At 47.0% G+C, this 23739-nt stretch overlaps 1 protein-coding gene across 1 annotated transcript in view; it reads right to left on the bottom strand.

Moving 5' to 3' along the window:
• The window catches only part of LOC144806261 (uncharacterized), a 380563-nt gene extending 357758 nt beyond the window's left edge, over nt 1–22805 (bottom strand). Inside the window, 1 exon segment of the mRNA XM_078672655.1 lies at nt 22705–22805. Within this exon segment, the coding sequence (XP_078528781.1) occupies nt 22705–22805 (101 nt within the window).
• Nucleotides 22806–23739: the final 934 nt, after the last annotated feature.

Raw genomic sequence — 23739 nt, 5'->3', positions numbered from 1 at the left:
GATTCAAGTTTACAATGCCGCTCTTTTCAAGATTACGTCAGTTAAAAACTAGAAAGGGTCTGTTAGAGGAAGCAGTTCCTGTCCCGCCTAGGGACAGTCCAGGTCATTTTATGTATCAGAAACATGGCATAAGCGCCATAATGTATCTAGATTTATGGGTAGAGTATACCAGACAGTTAGAAGAAAAGTATAGATGGCCCGTATCGGGTACATGGGATGCCGAATGTATCATGCGAGTAGAAGAAGCATTATGGAAAAAGAAAGCCAGACAGTCACAGAAAGATGCCATCGAGTTATGGCGTAAGGAAGCTCATAGAAGAACTGAAAAGGAAGTCAGAAAGTCGGAGTTAAGTAGAGAATCCCAGGAACGAGCCCAAGAAAGAGAATTAATCGAGATAGGTGAACGAGTCAAAACCGAACAGTCAGACAGACAGAGGCATGCCCTTATTAAGGGTATGTATCCTCTCCTTGCCGAAGGTTTGCCAAAAGCGACCCCAGAGGCATCTAGTAATTTCCCGCCACCATTAGTTCCGACCAAGCTACGTCACAAACCGACCGCAGCTGATATTTTTATTTCGTCCTACTTGGACGACACAGTCCCCGAATATGCAAATCCTGTTCGCGCTCCGCCAGTCCCTGTAAATCAGGCACTTCCCGCTCCTCCAGACACCGGGGTGCCCTTAACAGCTCCCCCGGTCCAGTCCGCCATACAAGTCCAGCCCACGTTACAACTACCGACCCTGTCAGCACGAAGAATGTCAATCGACGATTCTAGTCTAGGGGCCGTAGGAGGAGGTCTTCCTCAAACCCCGCCGCCACACAAGCGTTTAACATTACTCGAATTACATGCTCAAGCGTTACAGCGCACGCCCAAACATCAGTCTGTTACAGAAATCAGACAAACCCTTAACGAATGTGTCTATGATCCAGTTCCAGGCGAATATAATATGGTTTTATATTCCGTACGTGTAAGGAGAGTGACCGAGTATCTAGTCACCTTACCGAATATGAAAGAAGATCTAGACAGAATATATCGTTTCATCCGTACAGGGGATGATCCAGAAAGTATTGGCGAGATTATGTCTCAAAGGAAAGCCGAGATCCAGCTCATGATATTAAAGTTCCTGATCAATTGTCTAATAAGAGAACAAGATTACCCGTCTAAAGATCCCGCCGAAATGAGAATCCTAACAAGGTGGAGTGATAATATAGCCGAGGGTAAGCACAAGACCGTCGGTGCTATGGAGAGTATGTACAAGAAAATCCGTAAAGAAATAATAAGGTTACACGACCAGCGTAAAGCAGCACAAGTAAGCGAGAAAGAAAGTATCTCTGATCCTGAAGAGGAAGAGAACGAGAATCCCGCCAGAATAGCGTATGTAGGAAAATCTAGATTTCCAGATCGCCATTTACGCCTAGAACACAAGTCTGTTTTTCATCATCCAGCACCAGAACTAGGTTCTCTAGAACAAGTATTTCAAGCTACCGATCACATTCTGAAATCACGAGTCGGTTACAGTGAATTAAGTACCATGCATGAACAAGAACTAGTCCGATCAGCAGTCCGATGGATTACTGATTCTACCACTTTTCCAGACGAAATAGTGGTACAAATGTTTCTGAAACTGCCCCCAGCCGAGCAACGACTGGTGGGTATGTATATGATCCAGCACCTCATTACTCTGTATGAGGGTCAACATTCTGATCCAGGTCCGTTACACGATATCCTGAACGAGTTACTCCAGTATAAATGGAGAGGTCTAGGTACCGATTTAATTAGTGTCATTCTAGAACAGCGCCACAAATATAGAACGTTCCTGAACCCGCATTTTGTTCATGTCTCACCCCCAGAAAGTAAACCATTCTACATAGACAGACAGAATCCGTTACGAGAAGTCCACCCAGTCCAAGGGGCGGGTGGCGTAATGCAACGAGTGTTTGTATACACTCCAATATCGAAGATGGAACTTCTGGAAATGAAGAAATTAATCCCCTGTCATGACAAAGATCCAGCAGGGTTCCATAGAGAATTAAAAGACATGCTCCGTATGGGAGAATACACTTACCCAGACATCATTAAAATGTTAAAGGTCCTGTTACCCGCAGGGGTGTATGAAAAGTTAAAGGAAAAAGAATGGGAGGTGGGAGAGAAAAAGATCGATTGGACAGCTCTAGAAGCTGAAGACAAGGCACGAGTACCAGGTACCGGTCTTGGAGATAAATGTAAAGAATTACCAGAATTATTGATTCAAGTTTTACCCAGATTATTAACAACGAGAAAAGAAGACTGGGATGCAATCTCAGCCTGTAAACAGAAACAAGATGAAGATATTAGTGATTTTTATTCTAGATTTGAAAAATGTTTCAGTATCAACAGTGGTCTCAAGACAAGTAGTGAGTCATACCCTCATCTTTTCGTTACTAAATTAGTCGAGAATTCAAGCCCACAAATTAAAAACCGAGTTTTGAAAGTCGAAAGCACCTGGCAAGCTAATACCCCGTCCCAGATGCTCCAGATGCTCCAGTATCACCAGAATAGAATCAGAGAAGAGCAAGAACACGAGAGAAAACGTATGAAAGACACGAAAATGAAAGTGCTAGTTGCACAATCTGTTCCTCAAGACAGTCAGAAGAGGGGTCCGAATCAAGCCAGTCATCCTGCAGCTCCCGTTAGAGGGAACTGCAATTATTGTAAACAGCCAGGTCATTTTATAAACGAGTGTGCAGTTCTGAAACACAACATAGCTACTGGTAAGACTAAAGAAAGACCACGTCCGCCTAGACAAGAACTAGTTTCACAGATTCCTCAGTCACAGAATGCACCACAGACAGTTACAGTACCGCAGCCTATAGCTGCAACACAGCACGTTACATCGCAGATGTACCAGTATGCACAGTCCGAGTATCCAGAGTATCAGCCATATTCATGAAACAGCCTAGAGAGGGAGGTAGGCTTGCCTCTCATCGAGATACCTGTAGATCAAGAAGGTCCCTATGTTCACAGTCAAGTATTAGGGAAAGACAGAAAGTTTTTGATCGATACAGGGGCAAGTAGGACCACAATTAGTCATGCCGAAGTTCCAGGGGCTCCGCTCTCAGGCTCGAGAAATGTTTCCCTTGGATTTTCAGGAAAACCCATTATAAATGAGATATCAAAGCCAGTCACTCTAGAAGTAGGTCCATTGTCCCGTACTACTGATCTGTTACTTACTAAGTCATGTCCAGAAAATCTGTTAGGCATTAAGACACTGAAAGAATTAGGTGCAGTTATTTGCTGTTCCCCAGAGGGAATACGTCTGTTCCTACGTGACTTTAAGGGTCACTATGTATTACGAGATTTTGATTCCAGACTGTCTCAAGTTCCGCAGCATTTATGGGCGCAAGGTCCAACTGATGTAGGTTACATGCAAATCACACCCCATCGTGTGACTCTCAAACCAGGTGTAGTGTTACCCCGAATCAGACAGTACAGATTGCCACCTGAGGCTGTAGCAGCCTTATCCAAAATTATTGACGAGCTCATGGCTCAAGGAGTAGTTGTAGAAACTGACTCCAATGTATGCAATTCTCCGATCATTCCAGTCATGAAACGTACTGATCCGAATGCACCCCCAGTATATCGATTAGTGATTGATTTACGAGAGCTTAATAAATGTATTATTCCTCAGTACCCAGTTGTTCCAGATATCTCTTCCCTGTTAACTGCTATTGATTCCGAAGCTACGTTTTTCACTGTCATAGACCTCAAGAATGCATTTTTCAGTGTTCCAATTCATCCAGACAGCCAGTTTCTTTTCGGATTTTGTTTAAATGGAAGGAGCTATATGTTTACACGCGCTCCTCAAGGTTTCACAGAAAGTCCTAGTATTTACAGTCAAGCACTCAAGAGACAACTAGACAATATTCACATGCCAACTGACACTGCCCTGCTCCAGTATGTCGATGATCTACTGATCACAGCCCGTTCTGAACGTGACTGCGAACGAGCATCCCTTACAGTTCTGTATTTCCTAGCCGAGATGGGGCACAAGGTGTCACCTTCGAAGCTTCAATTCTGTGTCCAGCAAGTGGTATACTTAGGACACTTACTGTCCAAGAGGGGTAGGCAGTTGACACCCGACCGTATCCAGTTAATAGCGAGTCTTCCCCAGCCCAGAACCCAGAAGGAGGTACGTGCCTTTATCGGCCTTACTTCTTATTGTAGACAATGGATTCCCCAGTATGCATTTCTAGCCAAGCCACTGATACAGTTAACGACACAGGAGGCAGCCGTATCGACTGTCCTCCCTTGGACATCTGACCATACACTTAGTTTCAACGAGTTAAAGAAAGCTTTATGCCAAGCTCCAGTTCTAGCTACACCGAACTACAGTAAGCCTTTTACACTTTTCGTTACTGAACGCGAAGGTACAGCATTATCTGTTCTCACACAAGATCAAGCAGGACAATACAAGCCCTGTGCTTATTTTTCGAGCACATTAGATCCAGTCGCCCAGGCGTTGCCTGCGTGCCTCAAGTCAGTTGCAGCCACAGCACTAGCTATCAGACAAAGTGATTCCATAGTTTTAGGACACTCCCTGACAGTACAAGTCCCACATTCCGTGGAAGTTCTTTTAAACCGAACACAAACACAGCACTTGACAATTGCACGTTTAACAGGTTATGAATTGACACTGTTTCAGCCACACATAGAAATTAGACGCTGCAACGTCCTGAATCCTGCTACACTGTTACCATCAGTTAATTCAAATCCAGACCCACATGATTGTGTGGAAGTAGTTAACATTACGACTAAGCCAAGACAAGATCTGACAGACATTCCGTTACCAGATCCTGACCTGACACTTTATGTGGATGGTTCATGTATGAGAACTAGTACAGGAGAACTAGTCGCCGCGTATGCAGTGACTACTGACACCGAAGTTATTGAAACACACCGTATTGATACCCTGTCCGCTCAAGCAGCAGAGCTAGTCGCTCTGACACAAGCCTGCATACACGCCAAGAACCTGAGAGTTAATGTTTACACAGATTCACGTTACGCATTTGGAGTTGTACACGACTTCGGAGTGCTCTGGCAGGAGAGAGGTTTCATGACTTCTCATGGAACCAAGATTCAGCATGGTCTCCTTATTCAAGCCCTGTTAGATGCCATACATTTACCGACATCTATTGCTATCATGAAATGCAAAGCACATACGAAAGTTACTGACATTATTTCTCAAGGTAACGATCTAGCAGACCGCACAGCCAAGCTTACAGCACAGACTCCAGACACTCCAGTTAACATGACACATACTCCAGATCCGATTACATGCATGACAGTTAAGGACCCTACACAAGATGTCATAGATATCCAGTTACATGCTACTCCCTCTGAAATCAAGAAATGGTCTGAACAAGGAGGGGTCCAGACAGATCAAGGATGGTTAACGAAGGGTAGAGCCACATGGTTTCTCCCCGACTCTATGGTTCAAGTCATTATTAATACCGCACATAGTCCAGCACATTTAGGAGAAAAAGCTATGTTAGACAGTATTCAGAACATTTGGTTCAACAAGCATTTACGAGCTGCAGCCAAGCAGAAAGTCCGCACCTGTATGATATGTTGTCAGTTTAATCCAGGTAAAAGTGTCCCGGTGGAACAAGGTGGTTTCCAGCCCCCTGACCACCCTTTTGAGGTCCTCCAGATGGATTATATTCAGATGGAGCGATGTCGAGGTTTCAAGTATGTCCTTGTAGTTGTATGCGCTTTGTCCAGGTGGACAGAAGCATATCCAGTCCCAGATTACACAGCCGCGACCACTGCCAAGCAGTTGGTTCGTGAATTCTTCCCTAGATATGGACTCCCTAGAGTCGTATATTCTGATAACGGTCAGCCATTCTCCTCAGAGTTAATGAAGCACGTTTCCCTTTTGTTAGGGTACCAGTGGAAGTTCCATTGTGTACGCCATCCTGAAGCAGCCGGTCTCGTAGAGAGACATAATCAGACCCTGAAAATCCGTATTGCCAAAGTCTGTAAAGAAAAAGGTGTGGACTGGCTAGTAGCTCTGCCAGTCGCTTTGTTCTATATGCGCATGGTCGCACATTCCAGATCAGGTCTATCCCCGTATGAGGTCGTATTCGGCCGCCCCCCTAACATGTGGGGTACTCCTAGACCCCGAAGTATTACCGATGTTTCATGTAATATGCTGACAGATTACCTAGCTTCCTTGATGTCTGCCCTCAACTCATGTCGTTCACAGGTTGCTGCCGCATTTCCAGACAATACCGAGGTGGCACCGCACGAGATCGTTCCAGGCTCCCTGGTGATGATCAGAAATTTTGACAGATCAAGTCCGCTGGAACCACGTTGGAAGGAGCCACGTCAGGTCCTTTTGACCACCCGTACTGCCGTCAAGTTGGAAGGCAGAAAAGGATGGATCCACCTGTCTCATGTTAAACTTTTTAAAGGACTGAAATCCGTTTCTAAAAACATTTCCCAGGATTCCCAAGATTCTAAGGACTGCCAAAACATTGTTTTAAAGGACTGTCCCGCACAAGACATTATTACAACCCCTCCCTTGTTAGAGAAAACTCCGCAGCAGGAGTATAAGTTAAAGCTCAGGTCTAGTAAAATAAGTCAGTCAGTTTGATTGTATAAGTCCTCCCCTAGGTGAAACGGTTAGACTGTTTCTGACATGTATAAAATAGACCCCCATAGTGAGAGAGTCAGTCAAAGTTCAATCAGATGTATCGTTTTTCTGAGTTTCGTATTATTCATCAGCATTATGATTTCCTGCACCAGCTATGCGTTCTATCTGTATTGTCCAGTTCCTCATGTAAATATGTCTGCTAATGTTACAGTAGAGCACACGTTTAGTGATCTGCCTCCTCACGAATATTCTTACCGCCTCGCTATGCGCAACAACACATTTATCCGTATGTTACATTATTCACACCAGACCAGCAATGCCACTAATTGTTGGGTGTGTGGTCGACTCCCCCCTTTCCAGACACCGAAGGGAGTTCTGCCACTCTTTCCTTATCCATTTTCACACAATGGTTCGTGTGGAGCATGGTCCACGTTAACGTCCTCCTCAACAGATATGTCTTTTCTTAACAGTACATGTTTCTCAGACAAGCAAGGTTTCCCCCACAGAACAGGTTTAGATCTAGAAAATGAAGTATATAATTTAGGTAATTATTCGTCGAATTTTATGGTCCTGAATGTTCAGTCTGATACTACTCCAGACTTACCTGCTATTTCAGTACTACCTGTCAAAGGCGAATTATGTGTCCGTAGTTATGGTTCCATACATGTAGGTCATAGTGAATGTACTACTGTTATCAAGTATAGTGACAGTGGGAAATCTGTTTTCAAAGCTTCACGTCATTCTTATTTTATTTGTGGTCAAACTGCATATGTCCGTCTGCCCCTCGATTGGGAGGGAACCTGTTACATTGCCTTCCTACTGCCACCTGTTTTTCTAGCCCCATCTGATTATCACAGAAACACACATCTAGTACACATTAGACATAGAAGGGAGTCCCCAATTGTCGATTATACTGAAACTACTCTAGAACAGTATACAGATTTCAATAAAGGTTTCTTCTTCTTTGTAGGACCTGTCCAGAATAGCAAACTGATCCGTAGGTTAACAAGAACCCTTGAAGCTGTAGTAAATGAGACTGCCTCTGCTCTAGGTAACCTAACCGAAGAACAATCTGCTATGAGATTTGTCGTTTTGCAAAATCGTCTCGTCCTTGACGTCATACTGGCCGATAGGGGCGGGGCCTGTAGAGTCATCGGATCTAGTTGCTGCATTTTCATTCCAAATAACGCGCCGTCTGTTTATTCAGCTATAACCAGACTCCATAAAATTGCCCATCTGTTACATCAAGATCCAGGCACCTGGACATGGTCCGGTTGGTTCTGGAATATAATTTCCGCATGGGGATGGAAAGTCCTGTCCTTTTTGGGTATTGCAGTAGCGATCATATTTAGCTGCTGCCTCTGTATACAATGTGGCCCTGCGATTTGCAGCATGTGTGCTACCTCTTGTATTCCTAGTCCCAAGCCCCGTTCTAAATCCCGTTCCAAGATAATTCGAGACGAGCAAATGGTACTGTATGAAATGATAGATGGTATCATGAAAATTGATGTTTCCTGATGGAAACGTAGTGACAAGGAGGGAATGTGGAAAAGTAAATTTTGCCATGTTCTGTGTCCCTACGCCTCATCCATCATATGTTATGTGTGCATGACCAATATGCATATGTTATTCCCCATGTCCGATTAATGACGCAATTCCAGTTGTGTCCACCTCTAGTATGTCAGTTTCCAGTCCTCGTGAATACTACGAATATCAGGCCTATGTAAAGTTATGTTGCCACGTTTCTCAGTGTGCACGTTATTCCATTATAAAGTCCCCGTTTCCAGGCCTCAACAGGGCCCGGACCACAGATTCAGCTCCTGTCTCCTGAAAGCCTCGCTGAGGAGCGATACAGCCCCCACCTGTATCCTCGACCCTTCACTTACTTCCTGCCTCGCAGTGCCCGGTGCAGCTTGGCTCTGCCTCTGAGTCTGCCAAAAGTATGTTATAGTTCCAGCTATCAGTTCAGTCCTCCTCTTCTGCATTCCTAAGCTACTGAACTGCATCAATAGTTTCCGTCATTGTCTAGCCTTCACGGCTCCACGTTAGAGAAATACTGTATTAATGGTCATTTAATATTCTTCATCACGCACTACATGTAGAATAATGCATGGTCCAGTCTTAGAATCAAGTTAGCTTTTCCCCTCGTGACTTCTAGTTTATATCAACATGTTCCCTAAACATCAGATACCAGATAGGGTTTAGGTACATGTCGCTCCGACCCTCCAGACTCTAGTCTCTGCTCCTAGCACAGAGTTCGTAGCCCCCAGTTTCTCCTAGTAACACGTCATTGCCAGTTTTCGCGCACCATTAGGTTAGAGGTCCCGGCTCCTTAGGTAGCCCCCTCCTATGTTTCCGCCCATTCATGACATATTCTGTTACGTTTGCATCACATGTCTATGTATACTCCCAGTTACACCTACTTTTACTGTTATCTCTCGCGACTGCTACGCGTCACGCCTTCTGCTCCACCCACTGCTACGCCTACTGCAATGTAATGCTATGTGTTTGCGCTATGTATATAAGTCAATGCATTGTTATTAAAAGTTAGCGCGCTCATCCCAGACCCGGCCCCAGCAGCTGCTGGGTCATTCTATGCAGGTTGTCCTGATCCTGTCCTTATGCTGTAATAAACCTGCAGAAACTCCTACTACCTCGAATCTTGACTCTTATTTTATTGAGCTATCTGTTATTCATTCATTTCATCCAAAAATAGATCCGGTATTATTTATTTATATACCACAACTCTACAGATCTCCCCTCTCTTCACTTACCCCAGAGTGAGGGGAACACGGACACAGAACCGCTCTGGAAAACCCAAAGCTACACGGAAGGAGACGGCTCCTTTAACTGGGCATACTCGGAGTTCGAAGCCCCGTCCCTGGATGACGCAGACCCAACCGGGTTGGACAAGAAGGAAGAAGGACGAGACTCAGGGTGTGACGACACAGAGGAGGAAGTTCGTGTGGTGTTTGGGGAACGAGAGAGGAGCGGAGAGGGAGCTAACCGAGAAACGGAGACCGGGGTGAGAAGAGTGGGAGGAGTTGAGGCGCCAGGAGGCCACCGTCCCCACGAGTCGCCCAGCCACACTCCCGGAGGGGTTTGGCTCAGTCAGGTACGGCAGCGTGTGTCGAGCTGGGTGGGGAGGCGGGGAGACTCCGCTAACAGCTAGTTAATTTGTTTCAAGAACCAGCACCTGTGGGCCACTAATTGTAAATACTGCGCGTCACTCCCTTTGAATTCTCCCCCCCACTACCTACATCACACTTTCCTCACTGTCATTCACCGACGTCCATTGTGTAAAGACCCATTGTATATACACTTGAACAGCGGTGATCCTCACTCCTTGGTTCCCCCCCTTGGGCATTGTACATAGAGGACTGTTGCCTGACGGCCCCTCATCCTTTCTCTCCTGCGTGTCCTACAGTGGAGAAACCCAGACAAAGCAGACAGGAGTGGGCCCCACGAGGAAAATATCTTCTAGATAAGACCCCCGGGTACAGCTGCAACAACGGACCCAGCTAGAATTTCTCGGGAAAGACTTACTGCAAAGAAAAAGAAAACCTTTATAAAAATAAAGCCCTATTTACCTTGGTCCAGTCTCCGGTCCCTTCCTACTACCCGGCCACAGTTTGTTTATACTATCTTTAATCAACTTTTTTGTTAAGTATTTAGATTGTCACAGAATGCCTCGATAGGATTCAGGGAAGTTCTCATTTCATCTGGGGGCGACAAATCATTCAGGATATAAAAAAACGTATTTTTATCATTTGCCTATTAAGAGGACTTTGCATGAGCGGTTTTGCCTTTATATTCCTCAAGCTCAATTTTAAATTTGATTCTGCTTTCTTCATTATCCCTTTCCCGCCAGTGTCGACGCAATGCAGGTTTTGCCTCCTTTAACTCTGGCTTGTACCAGGGTACTGGTCTGGTGCGGTTTATAACACGCTGTTGAATTTGCGGGGGTGTGGGTCACTTGCCTGTCTGAGCCACAGAGTGGATTATTTTTCTTTGGAGAGAATGTCTTCCATTGATGGTAAGTGGGGCGGGGGTGGGATTGTGAGAGTGTTGATAACACTGGCTCTGTATTAATGTGTCGCCATGTGTGTATGGTTTCGTTTGCTGCTTCTGGATCACGTTAGAAAAAACTACTGGAATACAACGTTGATCAAATACTGATTGGACCGTAAGCAAGGAGGGATGATTATATTTGGTCGATTCAAATCATACGCCTAGATCAGATCTAAGGGATTTCGTTTTATGTGACCTGAGCATATAATGTGTTGGTGTAAACTCAACAACGCCATTAACTCAGCAAATTCAATATCTTTAGGGTCCGAGTTGTTGTCATCAATTCCAAAATTGAGACAGGGAAGCAGATCTACACCTCAGTTTGAGTAATTTGTAAAAGAGAAGTGTGGATCCACAGGTGAATAATTGCTGCTATCTCACTCCTTCCTCTGAGCTTGTTTTCTTTTGGTGATCTTCGGGTATGGCTTCTGGAGATCTGAAGTAGATTCCTCTGACAACCAGGTTTCAGTTAAGAACAGGATATCTGGTTTAGAAGATTCTAATAATTTGAGTATTTCCACCTTATCTTTGCCTAGGGAGGGTGGGTTTAGTAAAGCCGCTTTTAACGACTCCTCCTTCTGAGGATGTAGAAGAGTCTTATTGTTTGTTGGTCGGGAGTGAGAGCTGTTGAGTACCAGATTATTCGATATGTGTGGCTAGCATACATGCCATTTGCTTCTAAAGTCGAGACAAGCATTGGGGAAGATACTAAAATCTGTGTACCTGAAAGACAATAGATCTTATGCTGAAGATGACAAATATTGAGTATACTACGGGATTCCTGGTCCCAGCGGATGCAGTCAGGTGTGCCTGGCAGCACACAGGCTTGTCATTGGCAAAATGTTTGCAACACACACGCAAAATGTTTGCAACAAACACGCACACCGAAAAAATTGCTCTTTAAAAAGTCCATTCAATTGTGTACTCAGATGTGACACAAACTCCAACTCTCACTTGCACAGCCTCACACCTTATTTATAAATGGATTAATGTAACAAACTAGATATCTCTTAACCACATCTTCAATGCTGCACAATGACACAGGCATTGTGCTCTGCCGTGCACACCCACACACGTGAAACACAATTGATCTCCAGGCACAAAGACCTACACACTGCTAATAAGTAATCAGACGGATCAGTCGCTTACACACTCATATAGATTCAATCCTCCCAAGAGGACCAATCACAAACAAGCACATACACACTGTCTCGCACACACAAATCGCTTCCATAAATTTTTTAGTGAAAGATTAGGCTTCGTCCAGGCCATTTACAGCCATCACCTACTCCCAGAGACCTACACACAGGGCGGGCACAGGGTGGGCACAGATCTGCACAATCACATGTAACACCTCAAATAATCACGGCTCACTCTTCACACAAAGGTCTTGCAGTCTCTTCCACCGAGCTGTGACATCCCAGAGTCCCTGAGGCAACACTGCATATGGAATGCTGTTGAGGGAGTTGGAAGGTGTCAGTATCTGAGGAGGAAGCAGATCTGTGGATGGAGCATTCAGTAAGAAATAAACTCCTCCTTTCTAGTACCACCATGGACACGTGATACGTCATATATTAGCGACGCGCGGAAATATGGAAAAATGTACAAGGCTTCAATATCACATTGTGAGAGTACTGAGGATCTGTTAATATTATGTTAAAAAAGCCACTGAAGCAGGTGATAACACGGAAAAACGATGTCACTTTTTCAAACACTCCACACATTGCATGTGCGCAGCACACCACAACACAAACACAACCTGACCTGCTCTACACAGCACATACACAACCAGTGCAGCACCTTACAGCACAAACACAACCTGTGCAGCACTTTACAGCACAAACACAAACTCTGGAGTGTTTAAGGATTACTCTATGTATAGGAGTTTATACTGGAATGGTTTGTTTCCAGTACGAATCCTATGCTAGACAACACACACACCTCTGTCCTACGGTGTAAAGGTTTTGTGTGGCACTAGGTAGACCGTGTACTTGTGCCGGGGCAGTGAGCAACAGCAGAAAAGCTATATTATAACGTCGACAACTGAATGCAAAACAACTGCCTCAAACTCAACACAGAAAAAACAGAAGAACTGATCTTCGAGAGCAACACCCACTCGTGGAACGACTCTTGGGTGGTTTGCTGAACTAGGACCCTCACCCACTCCTAGAGATCATGCCCGGAACCTCTAAATCCTCCTGGACAACCTCACCCAAAAAAAAACATCAACGCAGTATCCTCCGCCTGCTACGTCACTCTTTGCAAGCTCTGAAAGATCTTCAAATGTCTCCCAATCAGCACCAGACGCACTCTCACTCAAGCCCTCGTTACTAGCCGCCTGGACTACGGCAACACCCTATGCATGAATTACCACAAACACCCTGAAGAGACTGCAGACCATACAGAACTCAGCGGCCAAGCTCAGCGTCTACCTCCCCAGACATACCCACATCACCCCACACCTCAAGAAACTCCACTGGCTCCTCGTCCAAAAAAGGTGTCAATTCAGGACGCTGACCCCCAACTACAAAGCTGTGCAAAACCAAGGACCAGCTTATATCAACCACCACCTAAGGTTCCACCAACCCTTCAGACATCTGCGCTCCACCTCCCTGTCGCACTCCGCTCCGCATCCGCCGAAGCAACAATAGAGGTCGCTCCTTCTCCTACCTCGCAGCAAAGTCCTGGAACAGCCTCCCCCCTCCACCTCCGGCCTCAACCTCCATTCAGGGAGGAACTCCAGACCTGGTTGTTGAACTGATTCACCCGAGCAGCATGGCTACCAGGGCCTGGAAACCCAAGTGGGTAATTAGCTGTGCTTTATAAATCTGCTTCGATAAAACCCTCACAATACTTTGGAAAACAAAGGTTGGATATCAAAGATTTCAATGTATGGAACTGTGGGCAAAAGTGCTTAGAAATGTATTTAAAAAGACGAAACCAATATTTTTGTGTAAAAATACGCTTTTGTTTCCTTCTAGCACAACTGTTAATCCATTAAAGTGATAATCTCCCCCAAATTAAAAAAAAAGAATCGAAGTACAAGGTCTGAACATGTATTTGTGAAAAAAAGTAAGAACCGCAAATGGGCTAATTCTGGATCCTTTCCCAATATAAAGGAGTTTAAACCCACACACTGAGACCAGATTGAATCTTTGATGTACTATAACAAGGTCACAAAGTGTCCCCATTGCACAGTGCAGTCTAAAGTCCTAAATTTCAGCAATGAAACATAGCATTATGGGACGTGTAGTTTGGGTTTAAGCACTGTTAGTATGGGTGCAAAAATATCATAATACAATTTGCTGTTATATAATGACCTCCTTCCCTCCCCTCCCCTCCCCTCCCCTGCATACCCCGCCCCCCCTCCCCCCTCTGCCTCCCCCTCGCCCCTCCTCCTCTGCCTCCTCTGCCCCCCCTCCGCCCTCCACTACCCCTCGCCTCCCCTCCCCTCCGCCCCCCTCCTCTGCCCCCTTCCCTCCTCCCCCCTCCTCTGCCCCTTCCCTCCTCCCCCCCTCCTCTGCCCCTTCCCTCCTCCCCCCTCCTCTGCCCCCTTCCCTCCTCTCCCCCTCCTCTGCCCCCTTCCCTTCTCTCCCCCCCCTCTGCCCCCCCTTCCCCTCCTCAGCCCCCCTTCCCCTCCTCTGCCCCCCTTCCCCTCCTCTACCCCCTCCCCATCTCTTCCCTCTCCTCCCCCTCCTCTCCCCTACCTCCTCGGCCCCCCTTCCCCTCCTCTGCCCCCCTTCCCCTCCTCTACCCCCTCCCCATCTCTTCCCTCTCCTCCCCCTCCTCTCCCCTCCCTCCTCGGCCCCCTCTCAGACTCACCCTCTTCTCCTCTCTCGAAGCTCCCTTCTCCTTCACTGTAAGAGACTGATGTGCAGTTCCACTTCCGGGTCAGCACGTGCTGTTTCTCCCTGGCAGAGTCAGAGTCACTTCCGTGTTACCGGGGGCAGAGTGAGCGCCAGCGGCAGACTGAACTTCTCACTGGCCTTTGTTGGTAATAACCTCCGGGTCAGCGGCGGCTGCGACAGCACAAGCAGCGGAGGCTGCGGAGCTCTTCTCTTCCTGTGAGTGTGAAGAGTCTCCGGGTCATTGGTGGCAGAGTCACCATCAGCAGTGAGTCATGCCAGGCCCAGCCTCCACTGACTCCAAGGCAGAGGTTTATAAATCTATCTTTGAATTAAATGTTTAAACATTTCACCGCAGACAAGAAAAAGAGCAAAATAAACTAAAGAGTGTCAGTTCATTTATAAATGTAAATATGAAGGAGAAACTAAAGAGCGTCAGTTAATTTATAAATGTAAATATGAAGGAGAAACTAAAGAGTGTCAGTTCATTTATAAATGTAAATATGAAGGAGAAACTAAAGAGCGTCAGTTCATTTATAAATGTAAATATGAAGGAGAAACTAAAGAGCGTCAGTTCATTTATAAATGTAAATATGAAGGAGAAACTAATGAGTGTCAGTTCATTTATAAATGTAAATATGAAAGAGAAACCAAAGAGCGTCAGTTCATTTATGAATGTAAATATGAGGAGTGACAGCCACAGTTGTAAGAAAGGATCCAACTTTCCATCCCACTCAATAAACCTGTCAGTTTCCAAGTCACCCTCAGTATTGAGTATCAGGTGTGGCGCAGCGTCCAGAGCAGCTGACTCCGGAGCACAGGGCTCCGGGGACAGTGTGGCGCAGTGGCCAGAGCAGCTGACTTAGGGGCACAGGGCTCCGGGGACAGGTGTGGTGCAGCGGGCAGAGCAGCTGACTCCGGCGCACAGGGCTCAGGGGACAGGTGTGGCGCTGCAACCAGAGCAGCTGACTCCGGAGCACAGGGCTTCGGGGGCAGTTGTGGCGCAGCGGCCAGAGCAGCTGACTCTGGCCCACAGGGCTCCGGGGACAGGTGTGGCGCAGCGGCCAGAGCAGCTGACCCGGGCGTACAGGGCTCACTGCTCGAGCACCAGCATTGGCCGCAGCTCAGCATCATGTGACTCTGGGCAACAGTTCACTTTATCTCCCCGACGGCCCCAGCGCCTGGATACCCTTTGGGGGGATAAATTACACTTTACAAATCTGCAATTTAGGGACATGCTAGAGTAAAGGAGGAGTATGCTGAATTCAATCACTTTTAGGTGCTTTTATTTAATCTTGAGGGAAACAGCTTCTGTATTTATTGTTACTGGTGTTTCTTTTTCCTTGGCTTTATAGGGAGTGGGTGCTGATGGCTTCTTCCACTTATCTTCGAGGGATCAGAGAGTCTGCCTTTCTGCATAGCTGCCAAGGTTTCAGATTGCCATGTGTGACATTTGAATAATTTCATTCTAATTGTGAGTGACATTTCAACGAATATGAGTGACACTTTTTCGCGAGCAAAAATCAAGCAATGAAACATATAAATATCAGAAATTACACCTATTTGAGCAACAAGAAACTCTAAGAAGTAATAGAAGTAAAGTGCCCTAACTTAGGGTGCAAAAAGCGACGGCGAACTGCTCTGCCAATCAACGCGCCCATGCTGAGCGGTGGCCTGAGTAAAAGCATCCATGAAAACTAAAAATAAGCCAAACTTAAGCAAATGTTCGATTTACAATATGTGTAGAGAGAAGAGCCAGTGTGGAAATCAGCATATTCAGGACAATGTCAGCAACTTAGCCGCCCATTATACCATCCCTAATACAAAGAAAGTTATCCTCTAAACAAAGTGATAGTCAGCAAACTCCTCATAAACAACACAGGTGGAAACAATTATTTTAAACATGCAGCTGAGTTAATCTAGAAACACGTGACTGCAAGCTGAGCCAAGAAATAAGAGAAATACGTGACTCTGCAGTTATACTCTGCTGATTCACTTTACTACGTGAAAATGAGACCAAGCACAATGCAAAGGAAAAGTGATAATCACAACAATTGTCGAAAGCCCACAATGCAGCAATTGCTGCCTAAATTAACAATGAATTATAATCTTAAACCAGATGATGCAGAACCCTCACAATCTCAATTCAACAGATAAATGATGAAAAGACTTTGGTAGTGCGTCAGACACAAATGTTTAAATGCACCCTTTTGCTGAACACAAAAGGAAATAGAAAAATGAAACAATGCCCCATGCATAATTATTCACCATTTGCTGTTGTATAAAGGTTTTCTCCTGCTTATGCACAGAATACAACTCGATTTTTCCAGGAGGCATCTGTTGTTTCGTAATATGTAACTGCTAGCTAAAATGCTCAGGGTGCTACATAACCAGGCGGGACAGAATAAGAATGAATGATAGTCAAAGGTCGAATACACTCAATTTTTCCCCAAATTCTTTTCTTACATGCTCGAAGGCACGAATTTCAGGAATAAGACCCCAGCATACCCCCAGCGGACAGAGACCAGCCGCCCGCCTCCTAGGAGGCTACTTCCCTGCATGCAGCAATCACACACAGGGCAGCGCGCCTTGAAAACACAACGACGACAAGCCGCAAAAGACAGCCTCGCTTGGATTTGCTGTTGATGATTTATTCATTCAACCGGCTTCGCTGCGCTCCACTTCTCCATCTATTCACAGTCAGACACCGGCACGCTTTGTATAGCACAGTCAGCTCGCTGTTGCAGCTCCTTGTTACAGCATGCCTGGGGGTGGTCGTGAGTCCCTAATTATGCGTGACTAATGCATTTAGTGCGGTAATGCGGACACCAGCACTGCAATGCCTTGGCGTCACGCCTGATGCGTGATACTTGGCAGGGCTGCTAAGGGTATCCAGGCGCTGGGGCCATTGAAGAGATGAGGTGAGCTGTTGTCCAGAGTCACATGATGCTGAGCTGCGGCCAATGCTGGGGCTCGAGCAGTGAGCCCTGTGCGCCGGAGTCAGCTGCTCTGGGCGCTGCGCCACACCTGTCCCCGGAGCCCTGTGTCCCGGAGTCAACTGCTCTGGCCGCTGCGCCACACCTGTCCCCCGAGCCCTGTGCGCCATAGTCAGCTGCTCCGGCAGCTATGACACACCTGTCCCCGGAGCCCTGTGCTCCAGAGTCAGCTGCTCTGGCCGCTGCGCCACACCTGTCTCCGGAGCCCTGTGCTCCAGAGTTGGCTGCTCTGGCCGCTGTGCCACACCTGTCCCCGGAGCCCTGTGCTCCGGAGTCAGCTGCTCTGGCCGCTGCGCCACACCTGTCCCCGGACCCCTGTGCGCCGGAGTCAGCTGCTCTGGCCGCTGTGCCACACCTGTCCCCGGAGCCCTGTGCACCAGAGTCAGCTGCTCTGGCCGCTGCGCCACACCTGTCCCCGGAGCCTGTGCTCCAGAGTCAGCAGCTCTGGCCGCTGCGCCACACCTGTCTCCTGAGCCCTGTGCTCCAGAGTTGGCTGCTCTGGCCGCTGTGCCACACCTGTCCCTGGAGCCCGGTGCTCCGGAGTCAGCTGCTCTGGCTGCTGCGCCACACCTGTCCCCGGAGCCCTGTGCGCCGGAGTCAGCTGCTCTGGCCGCTGCACCACACCTGTCCCCGGAGCCCTGTGCGCCAGAGTCAGCTGCTCTGGCCTCTGCGCCACACCTGTCCCAGGAGCCCTGTGCTCCAGAGTCAGCAGCTCTGGCCGCTGCGCCACACCTCTCTCCGAGCCCTGTGCTCCAGAGTTGGCTGCTCTGGCCGCTGTGCCACACCTGTCCCCGGAGCCCTGTGCTCCGGAGTCAGCTGCTCTGGCCACTGCGCCACACCTGTCCCCGGAGCTCTGTGCGCCGGACTCAGCTGCTCTGTCCGCTGCGCCACACCTGATACTCAATACTGAGGCTGACTTGGGAAACTGATAGGTTTATTAAGTGGGATGGAAAGTTGGATCCCTTTCTTACAACTGCCCGTTGACAAGAGGGAGGTCATGGACGCCCATCGGCCTCCAGAGAGGCCACTCAAGGCCCCACTGTGCCACTGGCGGCGTCCCAACAACACAGACATCGCCCAAAAAACCCAGATATCAGCCCCATAGCCATTCCCCGAGTGCCCGCTTTCCAATCCAACCCTGCCTCCAGGGCCTCCGATCCGAAGAGGTGCTGCTTGATGCCGTTTATTCACAGTTATAGGGAGTGATCCAGCACTACACTTTATCAGGGATCGATACCTACTAATAATTCTTACAAAACGGCCCATGCACATTCACCCAGCTCATAAATCCCTATTGCACTGGAGGTCAAGTTTTGAAGACGTGAAAATAGTTTCATTAACAGATTCATGTTAATCATTTCTAAATACATAACAAAATGTTTATATCAGCACTCTCCTCTTGGTCGATGGAGCAATTAGTTGAGTAGTTGATGGTAATAATAGTACTATCTAACTAGCTAAATAATCACAGACTCTCGGTCAAGTTTATAAAGTTTATCTCAAATGTTTGTGAATAATTAATGCTCATTGCATACAGGTTGCGAATGCAATCAATTAAATCTAACAAGAGGGAGAGAAAAAAATCAGCAAATGCACAGTGTCAAACTCATCATCAATTTACAATATGCATATGTAGGATTGGATAGATGAAGAGACAAAAGTTTCAGCAAAATAATGTGAAACGATATACATATGTCGGAGTGGATAGATGAAGAGACATAAGTTTCAGAGACAAAAATACATTTGTAAATGATTATGCAAAGTATGAAAAAGGAAATAATACAACCCCAAAGGATCCGGGAAAGGAGATGGTGGGGTCACCCGAAATAGAGTCAGGGAAGGAAGTTTTCAAGAATCAGGAATGGGACAGGGACAGGAACAGCTAGGCCTCTCTGCAAACCGACAGACAATGACGCAACTACACTCTCTCCTCTGCACCCGATCTGAGATCTGCTACGCAGCCATCTAAAACCACTCTCCCAAAGTCACTCCAGTTATACCCTAAAACCTACATGTCCAACCCACATTAGTTGAAACAATTCACAGGATTCAACATTTTATTGGTCAGTTTGGGAGGTGGTGTATCACACCACTGTGACTGCATCCACAATTTGTACATTCTCAATACATAATATTTGACCAGTTTATTCAATGTAGTGTTTGTTACATTTCAACATTTTCACATATAACTCTCAGCCACGTCCCCGGAAGAAGTCTTGGGTCCCACGGGCAGTCTCATCTTTTGCAGGCGAACAATAATCTCTAAGCTGTACGACCATGTACTTTTATTTTTTCTTTGCAGCGTTCAGCACTTCTGTCTGTTAGGTCAGTCTTGCTCACCTACCAGCCCCTCATCCATCCGGACAACGAAAGAAATTGCAGGCCCGTTCAGCTCACTATAGCGAATGAAACAAATACATTCACTAATTACTTGAAAATGCACTTTTCACTGTTTACCACCCACCTTTGCACTAATCCTTATTAATATTTTCCTAGCATAAGCTTAGAGCAAAAGCGGCATTATTTATTATTAATTTTAAAGCAAGAACCAAAATGCTGCCTAGTTGTGGAGTAGTGTGGCTCACTGGTTAGAGGCAGCAGGCCTGAGAGCAGAAGTCAGCCCGGGACCAGGGTTCAATTCCCGACGCGGCAGGGTCGTGGACCTTGGTCAGCGGACTCGATAATTCTCGCTTCGGTGCTTACTCTAATCAGGGGTTCCACTCGGCAACTCTGGGCATTAGCTTGCCTAATCTCCACAACGGCCCCACCAATTCCGGGGATGCCTGGCTCCACCTTGGGGACTCCCAGCAAGGGACCATCCCACAGGGAAAGCCAGGACGGGTTCCCCAGAGTTATACAGCGCCGGGACGCCCCGTTGCTGGGGCAGCTGTGCGCTTTACAAGTATACTACATTTACATTCTCTCCTGCATTAGTTCACATTAGTGCACAAATGTGCAAAGCGGTTTCCCTCGTGTTCATGTGTTTTGCATGTTAATATTTCACTGCACGCTGTTAGCAAGAGTTATGGGGTTATCAATTTGAGCAGGTTTTCTCTTTGCAAAACCCAGCTCCATCAAGAGGAAGGCACAGGTGCAGCAGAGACCAGAAGAGTCTCACATGCAGATTGACAAACGTCCTAGTTAACATGAAGGAACGTTTCAATTCTGTTAAGGACACGGAGGCGAGAATTACGCAGTCCTTTCTTCACTTTTATTAATTAGCAGGTTCAAAGGTAAAAAATAAAAAACACTTGCACAAAACTACATCGCCCATGAACCTTGGGGAGCAACCATGGGAACTGATAGGCCAATTATATTACAGGACCGGAGGCTTCGGATTATGCTTTCTCTTTTTTTACTGAATTTTAACAGCAGCCAATGAAAAAACGTTTCAAATACAATACACTACATTTCCCTCAATGCTCAGTAGTACCACCAACGACCATAGAGACTGTCCCTGTATAAGACACTCTTCAATAAGTGCGCCTTCTTTGTTTCCTACTTTATTGCTTATTGGTGTTATCATAGTATATAGGCGCGTTGCCAACATTATAGCATTACTGTATGCTGTATATCTTTAGTGAAACGACTGAGCGTTTCTTGCAAGAGGACCCACGTGCGCTCCTGCATACCTGCGGGGATCCTCTGCTTGTCTGTCAAGTAGGCGGCTTGCAGCATGAGCGGGGGCAGCTCCGGTGTACCTTCCGGCTCGCCGCAACGCGTCTGCCCAAATTTACCTCAGGAGGTGCACCTCCATTTGATATAGCAATGGTGTCCCTCCCTTGTCAGGCCTGCATCTACGAGAGAGCCAGTCGTCGCGTAACCCATTTGGGCTACTTTTAGGCCAGTATGGGCTACGCAACGCCTAAAATAAACGCTGTGAAGTTCAAATAGCTTCTCAAAACCGCAGAGTTGTCCAGGCAGTGATTTTTTTTTCTGTCCGGACTTACACCCCTCCTTGGCTGAAATAAATTGGAAGGCCCAGGCCAGGTGCAGGCCAAGTATTCCAGATATAGCAAGTTTGGGTCTCGCTTACGAACTGCCAGGCTGGATTAATAGTTGACTACATCTGAGCTGAGGAGTCTGTGAAGTTGTGCACGGTAGGTGGCTCCCCGTGTAATTCTTTGGAATTTATTTGATTATTTGCGTTCTACGCATTTTTTTTCCTCCTCAATGAAAAACTCCATTATGGATGACTGGGTCACCTTTGAAGATTAATATTATTCATACTATGAGGAGGAGCAGGGTCCCCTTTTGGATGACAGGTTGGTGGATGCCCTCGACGCATCAGTGCAGCAGTCCGTGAACCGAGCTATTGAGACTGCAGTCCCTCAAAAATTGAACCAGGTGTTAGCAGCGGCCCTTAAGCCCATCACTGCTCTGATGGAAAAATTCGCAAAACGGCACGATTTCCAGGCCCCTATACTGCAGGCCCGTCGCATAAATAATTGGACGGTATGGGTAAGGCCAAAGCTCCTTCATGGCCTCATGCACAGGCCTAGGCCTTCCATCCCCAGACCACAATAACAGATTGCCTATATTCTGTGCCAGCATTAGCACCGTTCGCGCCCCCTTAACCCCAAGATACAGATGCAGGTACAGACACGGATTCCTCGGCCCACATGTCCCCTCCTAAGAAGAAGAAGGCCAAGAGAGTGCATGTAATCCCCCCTGATCCCGCCTCATTCCAAACTGGGAGTCCTTTCGATTTTAATCCCCTGACATTGTCCATCCGTGGTACTCGAACTGGGGTATGGCTCCAGAGGTCTCGGAATATTTAATTAAAATCTCCGCAAACATTTTGATAAGGAGGTACGTGGTAGATTGCGGTCCGAGTGTCTCCGCCCGACATACCGAATAAGGTGGTTGACACGCCAGATATTGACCCCGGCATGCTGGTGTTCTTAAAGAAATTCACAAAAGACCCCCAAAAAGGGATAGATCGCACCTGGCGGGTCTACCAGGACAAACAGCTGGATGTGACAGGGCCCCTGGCCAAGATTCTGGAGATGGCGTTAGTGGCCAAGGAGACCGGAGTCTCAGTGGACCCCGATATTTTGGCGGGATGGACACATAGCAATTTGTTTTGTGGGCAATGCGAATTGTGCCATCTGAGCTGAGCAGCACAAATCGTTGTTTCCTCGGATGGACACCAACCTGATGGAGTTGGCCTCCACGGAGGCGGGACCATTGGTGGAAGGTCTGCTGTTTGGGGAAAAATTTGTAAAGGATGCAACAAGATACATGGGTACCTTCATCTCGTTGGACAAGGCCCAGACGAACATTATAAGGGTCTTCCAGGCTGGGCTTTTTGGACAGGCGAGGCAGGGGTCGCTCGCCCAGCCATCAATACCATCAAGGCCTTCCCAGAGGCCATTACGGTCATGGTAGAGGAGACTGGAATGATTCCACTAGGGACCGTACCCTCTACCCGACCAGAAGATTCTCCCATTGCTGCTATCAAAGGAAACTTCCAGCCCTAAATTACCTCAGGTAAGCGTTCTTGGTCTAGAATCCTACCCTCTGGGGGGGTCGTATCCGTTTGTTACTACACAATGGGTCAGCGCATATACGGGATGCATGGGTCTTACAAAACCATCTAGTGTTTTCACATAGAGTTTTTCCAGACCCCAGCACAAGAGTTCATCCCACAGCAGTTGTTTTTTCCCAGCAAGCAGAGCCTTTATAGAGCACAAAATTGCAGACTTGCTGGAGAAACCTGCAGTGGCGTACTGCGACAGCAGTCCTGTGGGTTTGTGCAGCAATGTCTTCCTGGTGCAAAAAAGAGGAGGTGGACACAGATTGATATTAAATCTAAAGGAGTTCAACCTATTTGTCCAATACAGACATTTTAAAATGGAGAGTATCCGTTTATTGACAGACATTCTGAGACAAGGGGATTGGATGGTCCGTCTATTTAACTGTGCCGATCTTTCCTCCCCACCGACGCTTCTTGCAGTTCCGGTGGCAGGACAGGTGGCTGGAGTATTTGGTCCTGCCTTTCAGTCTTTCTTCAGCACCTTGATGTTTCACCAAGTTGATGAAGCCAGTGGCCGCACACCTCCGGAAACAGGGCGTGCGTCTGATAATCTACCTAGACGACAAACTCATCATGGCAGCAGCGCCCTAATTAGCAGCCCAACATCTATAGATGGCAATTCAGCTTTTGGAGATTCGAGGCTTTGTGATCAA

The sequence above is a fragment of the Lissotriton helveticus genome (genome assembly GCF_964261635.1).
Source record: "Lissotriton helveticus chromosome 1_1 unlocalized genomic scaffold, aLisHel1.1 SUPER_1_unloc_58, whole genome shotgun sequence".
NCBI classification, from domain to species: Eukaryota; Metazoa; Chordata; class Amphibia; order Caudata; family Salamandridae; genus Lissotriton; species Lissotriton helveticus.
This window is presented reverse-complemented; position numbering and strand designations above follow the sequence as displayed.